Source organism: Chaetura pelagica, unplaced genomic scaffold (assembly GCF_000747805.2).
Source record: "Chaetura pelagica isolate M959 unplaced genomic scaffold, ChaPel_1.0 scaffold301, whole genome shotgun sequence".
Classification (NCBI taxonomy): domain Eukaryota; kingdom Metazoa; phylum Chordata; class Aves; order Apodiformes; family Apodidae; genus Chaetura; species Chaetura pelagica.
Genome location: NW_009952150.1, coordinates 106,519 through 117,759, shown reverse-complemented (window position 1 = coordinate 117,759; position 11,241 = coordinate 106,519). Strand labels below are relative to the sequence as shown.

At 56.7% G+C, this 11,241-nt stretch overlaps 1 protein-coding gene across 1 annotated transcript; it reads right to left on the bottom strand.

Annotated features, from left to right (window-relative positions):
• Positions 1 to 4,627: 4,627 nt before the first annotated feature.
• On the bottom strand, positions 4,628 to 9,309 carry LOC104396618 (proline dehydrogenase 1, mitochondrial-like; the record flags this gene model as incomplete). Its single annotated transcript, XM_010006479.1, has 12 exons — positions 4,628 to 4,815; positions 5,990 to 6,078; positions 6,455 to 6,553; positions 6,638 to 6,813; positions 6,978 to 7,124; positions 7,232 to 7,324; positions 7,553 to 7,634; positions 7,856 to 7,935; positions 8,098 to 8,214; positions 8,623 to 8,687; positions 8,805 to 8,954; positions 9,275 to 9,309. Coding segments are annotated over 12 exons (1,321 nt in total), but the record flags the coding sequence as incomplete, so codon positions are not given.
• Positions 9,310 to 11,241: the final 1,932 nt, after the last annotated feature.

The window sequence follows — 11,241 nt, the reverse complement described above, 5'->3', positions numbered from 1 at the left end:
GAATGCTAAGACCATGGTAGCCTGACTGTGCTGAGGCAGCAGGAGCTCCCTTGGGATCACCCTCAGTCCCAGGCTGAGCCCAGCCTCCTTTTCCCTCTAAGAAAGCTGGATGTAGAAGGGTTAACTCTAAAGTTAGGCAGGAAGGTGGGCTGGGGTCCTCTCCCGGTGTGCCTCTCTGCAGCCACAGCTGTGCCCACCTGGAGCTTTGGCTTAGCTCCAGCTGTTTCCATAACCAGGATTTCCTTCTTATCTGGTGTCTCCATCACCTCCCACCTGGTGCTCTTCCACCCTGCTCCCGACAAGCCAGGGCACCACCATGCACATCTCACACTGTTGCTTTGTACAAGGATGCGTTGGCTTTTGGGTGTTTTCTTGTCTTCCATAAGCAGCTCCTCCCAGCAGCATTTCCTGGGCTGCTCCATTTTCACCACGTCAAACCCACACCAGGGCAGCAGTTGGGCTGGCTAGTAGCCAGGGAGATAAGCTGGCCCCTCAGCTGGTAGCCAGAGGCTGGAGAATGTGTATGCTGGAGAATGAGGATGCCACAGGGAGGAGGCAAGTGGAGGATTGATGGTGCCCAGTGGTGGCATGGCCTGGGCCAGCTGGTGCTGCCAGTGCTGGGGGACTGCACGTACCAGGGGTGTCAGTCACCCATCCTGCCTCCCACTCTGGTCCCAGTGAGGCTGCTGCCTGTGAGCTCACAGCATCCTGTGAGCACGGCTTGAGGCTTTCCATCCCAACACTGTTTGCACTTTGTTTTTTAGACTTCAGGCAGGAAACGCCCTGCCAGGTCCTTGTCTCCTGTTGAACCATGTTTTGGAAAGTATCAAAGAAAAAAGAAACCCAACAGCACAGTATTTCTGCACATGAAGCTAAGGAAAATCATGTTTTGTGAGTGGTTCAGAAATCCCTGCAGCTCTTTCAGCAGGCAGGAGTTTCAGTGGGGATTCCTATGATAAGAGGTAGCAGTCACCATCCTGTTGGGACATGGCCAGGCTCTGCCACTTGGAAGAAGCCCCTGCCATGGCATTTAAGAGCAAGGCTGCTGAGATGGTTGCTGCAAGGATGTGGGATGTTTCCTCTTCCAAATCCCTGTGCTGCAGCAGCCAGCAGCCTTGCAAGTAAGCATGCCACAGCAGGGGCAAGAACTTCATGCCACCCCTTCCTTCAGGACAAGCAGAAAACAGCTTCCAGTAGTAAGAGGCAATGCTGACCAGGGTGGGGAAAGCTTGAGAGGGTTGTATTGGGTCAACGCACCCAGAAATAAAAGGTGGGGTTGCTGTTTTTTGGCTGAGTAAGGATAAAGGTTGCTGGGAACACAGGGATCTAGGGGGCCCTGGGTAGATGGGAAGCAGCACCCTAACAGCACTCATACACAGTCCCTGCAGTGGCATATTGTGGAGCTGCAGTCCTTCCTGTCCGGGAAAGAGGGCTGGGGAGGGCATTACATCCAAAGAAGTGGGATCAAGAGGGGCCATGTACAGATACATGAAGCTGCTACCATGAAAGCTACAGCATCTGCTCCTGCAACAGCAAGGCATGCACCTGGGGGTCTTTGCAGAAGCCCACAGCAGGCGATGGCTGCTCCTGCATTCTGCTCCAATTGCGGGCACAGGGCAGAGCCCAGGCTGTGGGCACAGTGCTCACCATGGCCACAGCATCCCCTATGAGCTGCAGAGGCAGCCTGCTGCCAGAAATGCAGCTCTGCTCCATCCCAAAATATCAGGAGCCTGGCCACTGCCTTCTTCTAAACACCATCAGCCCTGGTCCCATGCTCCAGCTGTGCTCCCTGCTCCTCCAGATGTTTTTTAAGGCATGGGAGTCTTAGCTAAAGAAGACAGCAAGTGAACATCTCTGGAGAGCCTAAACTCACACTCATAAAATGGTTTGGACTGGAAGGGACCTTGAAGATCATCTAGTTTTTCCACTAGACAAGGTCGCTCCAAGCCCCATCCAACCTGACCTTGAACACTTCCAGGGTTGGGGCAGCCACAGCTTTCCTGGGCAACCTGTTCCAGTGTCTCACCACCCTCACAGAAAGAAATTCTTCCTAATGTCTAAACTTGTAATTCCCCTCTTTCTGTTTGGAACTGTTCTGCCTTGACCTATTACTCTGTGCCCTTGTAAAAAGCCCCTCCCCAGCTTTCTTGTAGACCTTTCAGGCACTGGAACTTTATCCCTTTGGCTTGAGTGATTTGCCAGAAGCAGAGGGAACCTAGGGACAAAGCAACTGCCAGGCAGGGAAGCCCAAAGATGTTTTTGGTCCTGCTGAGCTCAAAACAAGCCCAGGAGAAACTGACCCTAATTTGAAGCAGTAAAAGCCTGCAGGGTGCATGTCCCCCAAAAACAAAGCTGGGGTGTGGGCCACACACACAACTCATCTGCAAGCAGGAAGGTGTTGAGAGCAGCTGAGGATGCTCCAGGGCTCCCAGCTCCTGCCAGGTCCATCCCAGACAGCTTCAAAACTGCTCCATCCCTAGACCTGGGGAAGTTTGGCCTCACTTGGTACACTCTGTCTCCTTTCCCCAAGTCCTGGTCTAGGCCAAAGTGTGCAGTTGGAGGGGGCTGAGAGCTCACACTAACCTACTTGGAGCCCAGGACAGGCAAACAAGCTGACCAGTAACTCCAGAGAAACACAGGAGCAAGAACAGTTATGATTTAATCATCAACCTTCTCAGCAAATCCAGTGTCTGACAGAGAGGAGCCGTGGTCTGGCTGCTGGTGCTTCCAGCACCCCTGGTCCAGCATCAGAGCTGGGGATCACAACCAGGACAGGAACAGCTTGGGGATGAGGCCAGCCAGCTCCCCTCACCCCTCCTGCCCCAGGGTGGACAACCCTGGGCTCTGTTTAGTCTGCTGGGGTCGAGGAGAGCCTGCTGGTGAGTAGTGGAAGTGGCTGCCTTGGGAGAGGTGGTGGGGACAGATACTGCCCCTGCCCAGAGACCCTCCTCAGCTCACTGTGGCCTCTGCTTTGGCTTCTGCCTCCATGGAACTGGAAGAGACCAAGCCCCAGCCACGACAGAGGTTGGAAGAGCTTCTGTCTGAGGCTACCTTGTCCCCAAGCCCCCCATCCCACCCTGGACCTCCCTGTGCAATCCTGCAAGGGCAAAACCGCGGGACAGCATTCAAGGAGGTGTGGGGGGACTGATAGAGGAGCCCCAGCATCTCCCCTGAAACAGTCCAGGGCAAGTGCAGCTCAAAAGCCCCTGGGACAGCAGAGGGACATTCTTAGGGGCAGTGTCAGCTCTGGAACAACCCTACAGCAGTCACCTCCAGAAGGTTCAAACAGCAAAGGAGGCAAAAATGTCTCCTCCCAGGACGAAGGGCACGGGGGTGGGGGAACTACAGCAGAATCAGGATAGGGACCAGCAATAGGGGTTGTTGGTGAAGGCACAAGAGCCCTGGGCAGGGCACCACGGTTGGGGTTAGTGGCTGCCAGGCAGGGAAGCCCAGAGATGTTTTTGGTCCTGCTGAGCTCAAAACAAGCCCAGGAGAAACTGACCCTAATTTGAAGCAGTAAAAGCCTGCAGGGTGCATGTCCCCCAAAAACAAAGCTGGGGTGTGGGCCACACACACAACTCATCTGCAAGCAGGAAGGTGTTGAGAGCAGCTGAGGATGCTCCAGGGCTCCCAGCTCCTGCCAGGTCCATCCCAGACAGCTTCAAAACTGCTCCATCCCTAGACCTGGGGAAGTTTGGCCTCACTTGGTACACTCTGTCTCCTTTCCCCAAGTCCTGGTCTAGGCCAAAGTGTGCAGTTGGAGGGGGCTGAGAGCTCACACTAACCTACTTGGAGCCCAGGACAGGCAAACAAGCTGACCAGTAACTCCAGAGAAACACAGGAGCAAGAACAGTTATGATTTAATCATCAACCTTCTCAGCAAATCCAGTGTCTGACAGAGAGGAGCCGTGGTCTGGCTGCTGGTGCTTCCAGCACCCCTGGTCCAGCATCAGAGCTGGGGATCACAACCAGGACAGGAACAGCTTGGGGATGAGGCCAGCCAGCTCCCCTCACCCCTCCTGCCCCAGGGTGGACAACCCTGGGCTCTGTTTAGTCTGCTGGGGTCGAGGAGAGCCTGCTGGTGAGTAGTGGAAGTGGCTGCCTTGGGAGAGGTGGTGGGGACAGATACTGCCCCTGCCCAGAGACCCTCCTCAGCTCACTGTGGCCTCTGCTTTGGCTTCTGCCTCCATGGAACTGGAAGAGACCAAGCCCCAGCCACGACAGAGGTTGGAAGAGCTTCTGTCTGAGGCTACCTTGTCCCCAAGCCCCCCATCCCACCCTGGACCTCCCTGTGCAATCCTGCAAGGGCAAAACCGCGGGACAGCATTCAAGGAGGTGTGGGGGGACTGATAGAGGAGCCCCAGCATCTCCCCTGAAACAGTCCAGGGCAAGTGCAGCTCAAAAGCCCCTGGGACAGCAGAGGGACATTCTTAGGGGCAGTGTCAGCTCTGGAACAACCCTACAGCAGTCACCTCCAGAAGGTTCAAACAGCAAAGGAGGCAAAAATGTCTCCTCCCAGGACGAAGGGCACGGGGGTGGGGGAACTACAGCAGAATCAGGATAGGGACCAGCAATAGGGGTTGTTGGTGAAGGCACAAGAGCCCTGGGCAGGGCACCACGGTTGGGGTTAGTGGCTGGGACTGAAGAGGCTGCCAGTGAGGAGCCGCCTCTTCACCTCCCTCCAGAGCAGGTCCCGCTCCCGGTTGGCCCTTTGCATGAAGCCCCGGTTCTCCTGGGCCCGCCGGGACAGGTAGGGCAGCACCTCATTCACCGGGCCGTACGGCACGTACTTGTAGACAGGGAAACCAGCCTGGCCTAGGGGAAAGCAGCATAGTCAGGGAAGTGACAGGAAAGGGGAAAAACAGCATAGAGAAAGAACAAAGAGATGGGAAAAGCCTCGCTGCCCCCCTCCCCAATCACCCTGGTTGGAAAGGACCCTGATTATCATCAAGTCCAACCATAACCTAAATCCACAAACCATAACCTAATCTACCTGTTCAGTGCTTGAATCCTGTCCCTAAGCACCACACCTGTGTTTCTTTGGAACACTTGCAGGGATGGTGACCCCCAGCTCTTCCACAGGCCTGGGGCTGTGCTGGTGGAGCCTAGGGAGGGGGGCAGGGGGGCTGCAGGGCCTCAGGCTGTGCCTCAGCACCCGGGAGGGGAAGCAGAGGCACATCCCTCTCCCATCAGCATGGGGAGCTTGGGAACGCACCAAGGGGAGCAGGCTGAGGTCACTGGGAGCCCTGGGAATGTCCACAGACAGGGCTGGGCCAATTCAAGAAGCATTCAAGCAGAAACATCATGTTAACGCATTTTCCTAGCATGAGCAGAGGAGGTTGTGGACAGGCAGCCAAATCCCACTTGCAAGGGGAGCTCCAGAACAGAGCAGTATCCATGCTGGACAACTGCCTGGTTTGCCTCCCACAGCCCTACTGGCCTTAAATCTCCACTCCAGATACCAGCGTGGGCAGGGGGATCACTCCTGACCTGAGCTGGGCTATTTACTCTTGAATGTCTCTCTGTCTGGGCCCCTGGGAGCTCTGCTCCAGTGCCCAGGCCACCAGCAGAGGAGAAAGCAAGGTCACTCAAGAGTAAGTAGAGAGCCCAGTACTCAGTGTGCACCTCTGGAGGGTCAAAGTGATGCTTCCAAACCAAGGAAGTGCAAGAGGGGTTTGCTGCAGCCAGGACCCATCTCTGCCCCATCTAGGAGCACCATCTCAGCTCATAGGCCAAAGCAGGAATCTTCCTACCCAGCCATCAGTCTTCAGGAGACTGATGTGATTCTCCATCTCCATCATCCCCCAACCCCAGGCAGGGGCTACAGCACTCCACCCATCTAGGGAAGAGGCACCAAGGCACCATGCTCAGCCAGTCACTCTGTCAGAACCAGGACCTGGGTCCATCCATCCTTCAGACCACAGAGCAGCTGCCCAGGGAAACCCCAGGGGACAAGGTCTGCCAAGTCCGTCGTGCTCCCAGCACTCACCAAGGGGAAAGGTGATCTGGTCACACATGCCCAGGAGCTGGCCGAAGCAGACCTTCTTCTCTGAGGGATGGATCCCAAGTTCCATCATCCTGCAAGCCAAGCCTCAGTGTTAGGGAACAGCAGAAAAAGCAGAGCATACAGGGGCAACACATCCCACCAGGGGAGCAGGGATCACCTGAGTACGAGTGCACAGCACTGACCATGTCCCAGCTGGATGCAGGGATGTGAGGACTTGAGGGATTTGTTTCTAAAACAGCCTCTGGGCTGGGCCACGGAGACAGGTCTGCAGCCACTGTGGGCTGTGAGGTCATGCCCCAGCTCCAAGCCCCAAGTGAAGCCCTGAGCACCAGGTGGAAATCAGGATTCCATCAGGTGAGCACAGGACCTGACAAACCATGGCCTATTTCCCCACAGCTCAGCTGGGCCCCCTCAAGCCCTCAGCCACGTCACCTTCTCAGCACCTACCTACGCAAGGTGAACTTCACTGTGTCCTCATTGTGAGATGCCACCATCACACTGGCTTTCTGGCTGCGCTTGATCTCCTCCAGGATATAGTCCAGGCACCTGTAGACAGCATGGGGCTGCATGGTGAGGCTGCCCAAGCCTGTGTGCTGTGGGGTGGGAGGGAGGAGCGTGGCTGTCCTATACCTGTGGTACATCTCGTTGGTCTTCTCATAGGTGGGATTGATCGGATCTTCATAGCCAATCTTGGCTGCCCTCTCCCTCTCCTGCTCCATGTAGGCACCACGGACCAGCTTGGTGCCAAAGTGCCAGCCCTCCCGGCGCGACAGCTCTACATCCACAGTCACATTGTCATAAGCCTCCTGGGACCAAAGGGAAGAGATGGCACAAGGTCGTGGAACCAGTGTCACATCTCTCCTGCACCTTCAGGCAGCCAGCCCCAGAACCGTGCCATCGCATTGCCATGGCTTCAGGGGAAAAGGTCTCCATCCAGCTGCTCCAGCAGGTCCCTCCTGCTGGCCCTCACCTTCAGGTAGCACTGGTAGGTGTTGAAGATGATGGCTCGATCCCTGTTGAAGCGGCGCTGCATCTCCAGGGTGAGCCGGCTGATGGCCGGCTGGAAGTAGCTCTGCTCTGCATCCACCATCAGCCTCACACCCTTCTCTGTGGCTCTCTGGGGGGTGGTGGGAGGTGAACAACAAGCAGGTTGGTCTGGTGGGGCCACCCTCCCTCTCTGCAGTGGCACCAGTGCCTGAGCCCCCAGCCCCAGCACCCCCTGACCTTGGCAAGGATGTCCATCCTCTGCAGCATCCGCTTCATCTGCAGATCCTCCTCCTCGGTGAAGCGGGAGAGCAGAGGCTCGAGCTGCCTGGTCTGAAATGAGAACAGCCTGTGACACTCTGTCCACTCGCAGCCACCACTGCCCACAGGAGACAAACCTGCACCAGGGAGACCCATGCTGGCAGCCAAAGGTAGGGAGGACGCAAACTCCCCAGAGGGATGAGTCCTTGTGGCACCTTAAACTTGCAGGAGCTACAAGAGACAGGGACAGACTGCCCTCTGTGCAGGGCCGTGCCAGGGGTGGCAGAGGTGGGTACTTACCTTCATATTAGGGACGAGCAGCAGCTTGGAGAGCTTCATGCGGCTGTCAATCAGGCTGTTCCAGTCCAGCAGGTCCACAGTGCTGGAAGCAGACAGCCAGGTCCATACTGGTGTCTTGCAGGGGCAAGGGTCCTGACCCCCACCAGCAAGCCAGGTGTATCACCCTGACCCATCTTGCCACCTCCACCCAAACCTCCTCTCTGCCTGGTCACCATGCTGAGCCAGTGCAGACCTTTGGAGACCTCCCTGTGCTGCTGCCCCATGAATGGGAACAAGGACCCCCAGTGCCCCCACCTAGCTTACCCGCTCATGCCTAGGTTCTCGCCTGTGAACCAGTGCTGGCTCTCTGCCTTGGTCACGACACCGAGGTTGGCCAGGGCCTCCTGCCACCAAATAGAGCATCAGTGCAAGGGCCTACAGAGCCTTATTGTTCCAGGCTCAGAGGTGTCACAGGCCACAGCTGCCTCATGACTTCTACAGCCACCGGCTACCAAGAGAACATTCCCAGCAGCACAGCCTCCTCCCTCAGCCATCACCCGCCTCACCTGCAGCTTCTCCACCTCCAGCTTCATCTCCAGTGCTGCCCGCCCAGCCTGGCCTTGCTCTGCAGCCATTTGGTGGAAGAACCTCTTCCACTTCACCAGCACCTCCGAGAACTGCAGCTGTGGGGACAGAGCTTGAAGTGAGACACCCAGGCTGGAGCCCAGACAGCTTGGAGTCTCCTGCAGTGGAGGCTTTGCAGGATCATTCCCAACCTAAGCCAGACCCTGACCTTATAGTAGGGGACCTTGGCCAGGCAGGGACCAAGCCTAGCAGCACAGGTCCCCCACACCCTCATGTTGACACCTCTAAGCTTCTGAGCTCTTCATGTGTCCCCAAAAGTTGAGGCAGGGTTTCCAGGGCAGCCTTGGACCACAGAGGGGACAACCTGTTGGCACCCACTCCTCCCTGTCATCAGTAGAAATGCCACTGCAGCAAGACCGGCACCCCAAAGCATCTGCCCCTCCAGACACATCATCAGTGGCCCTGGCTGTGATCCACCTTGCCCTGGGCACAGCCCTGGCACTCACCAGGAACTGAGGTCTGCCCAGTGCTGTCAGCTTGATGGCCGAGAAGCCGTCCTCTGAGCTGCCACCTGGATGGAGCCACAAAGACAGAGCTAGCCCAACAGGCAGGACACTTGGAGGGAGGCACCAGAGACACAGGGGCTGCAGGGCCCCTGAAATCCCCAAGGGAAACACAGAGCACTTACCTGAGGCATCAATGCAGCGGAGGAAAGTCTCCATGTGCTGGTCACACTTGGCCTCATCAGCATAGAAGTAGGTGCGGGCGCTGATGACCCCACCGCGGCGATCCCCAAATCCTGGGTGGACTCGGTACTGCTTCTCCCTTTGCTCTGCTCCTGGGATAGAAGAGGATTGAGATGGGCCACACAGCCCTGCCAAGCTCCTACAAGCCTCCCTGGGAGCTCCTGCCATGGGTGCAGGGAAGATGGGCTCCAGCTTGGACCTCCGAAGAGCCCCCAGGGCTGCCCTGCCTGCTCTGCTGCCTGAGCAGGGGCTGAGCCTTCACAGAGGAGCAGGGTTGGGCAAGAATCAAGATGTTCATCATCCAGCTTGTGTTTTGAGGCTGTGGGAGCTGGACCCACGACAGGCCTGCAGTGCCCAGATGAGCTGGACCTTCAGACTATCTCCTGCCAGCAGGAGAGGCCGGGTCACTCACCTCCCATCTCCTTCTCGGCTGCAGAGGTGCAGGAGCTAAGAAGAGAAACAGGGAAGATAAGGGCCAGGTCAGCAACCCCCACAGCTCCCACTAGTGGCCAGGCCAGCCCTGGCACTGGACCCTGCTCCTCCCTCGCGTCCCATTGCCAGTGGATCAGACACTGAGCAGCATGAGCTCCACTGGCAGGTCGGATGCCCAAAACTTGCTCGTGGAAGGCAACAAGATTTCAACATCCAGGCAGATGCTCCCAGGAGGCCCTCCAGGAGCACCCCGAGGATGCTCTGTGCCTGGGTCCAGAGCTGGTCTCACAGTCCCCCCCCCCCCGGGAAGGACAAGCCTGGTGGGGCTGGCTGCTCTGCCTCCAACCACCCCATGGTCCTCACTGTGGCAGAACCAAACCTCAACACAACATCACCCCACCCTGACACAAGGAGTTTCTGCAGAGCCAGGGCTGGAGAATGGCAGGATGACCTGCTGCAGCTCAGCCATCCCACACTCCTCTGCATATTGGCATTAGGCAGCAGCTTCCAAACTAGGTCTCAGCTTCAACTCCAGCTGCCCTCAGATGTCAGAGAGACCAAGCTCTTTGCCACGGAGATAACAGGACTCTGACAGCCCAGGGGAATGTTGGCCAAGTCATGAGATCCTCAAGCTTGAGCAAATAAACCTTCTTGCTGACACCCACAGACTCAGGGTCTCACCCAGGAACACCACCAGCTCCTGGAGAGCAGCCCAAGGTGACAGCAGAGCCATCTCCTCCAGGAGATCTCTGCCTTCAGTCACTGTTCCAAAACTGGCCGTGCACAAAGCACACTGCTGGCCAAGCAGCAAAGCCACCCGTCCAGAGTCAAAGGACTCTGGAGAGTCAAGAGACTCAAGAGAGCAGAGAGGTACATGGCATAGTCCCAGAACATGTCCTCCCACAAGGAAACCCTGTGACAGGGATTAGAGGCTGCTGGAAGCATAAACAAGCAGAGACAAGCCCTTCCTTCCTGCTCCCCAGAGCCAGGAACAGCTCAAGGCACAGCAAAGCCCACCATGAAGTGGGGCAGGAGCAGCTGAAGCTCATGGGAAGTAGCAGGCACCACATCTGGCAAGTTTGGCTCTGTGATTTTGCTGCTACAGCACAGCAAGAAGCTTTCTGCTCAGAATATGGAGGGTGGAGGAAAGGAAGGAGAGGACAGGACATGGAGGTGCTGGAAAGGGTGCAGAGAAGGGCAATGAGAATGATGAGGGATCTGGAGAACAGGTCTGATGAGGAGGGGCTGAGGGAGCTGGGGCTGTGGAGCCTGGAGAAGAGGAGGCTGAGGGCAGACCTCATTGCCCTCTACAACTGCCTGAGAGGAGGTTGTGGTGAGGTGAGTGTTGGGCTCTTCTCCCTAGTGACCAGTGATAGGACAAGAGAAATGGGGTCAAGTTGCACCAGGGGAGGTCCAGATTGGGTATTAGGAAAACCTTCTTCACAGAAAGAGTGGCGAGGCCTTGGAACAGGCTGCCCAGGGAGGTGGTGGAGGCACCATCCCTGGAGATGTTAAAAAATGGGTAGATGTGGTGTTTTGGGAGATGGTTTAGTGGTCACAGGGGTGTAGGGTTGATGGTCAGACTTGATGATCTTGAAGGTCTTTTCCAATCTCAATGGTTTTATGATTCTATGAAACTTCACACCCCCAGGGAGGGGATGCAACAGCCAAGCCCCCAGCAGCTGGAAGGTCCCCTTGGAGTGAGCAGTGTGGTGGAGGCTTCAGCTGGACATGCTGCTAGGACCTGGTGGACATGTCAAGAGAGATGGGTCCTGCAGCAGGTCCCAGCTGCAGCACAGCAGGACAGCTCCGAATCCAAGGTCTGATGACATGCAGCAGGGAGCAGAGCCTCCCACTACCTCAGAGGGAATGCTCACAACTACATCAGCAAACAGCACCCTGGAAATGGAAGCAGTTTGTGTTCCTGGAGACAAATACACCCTTTCC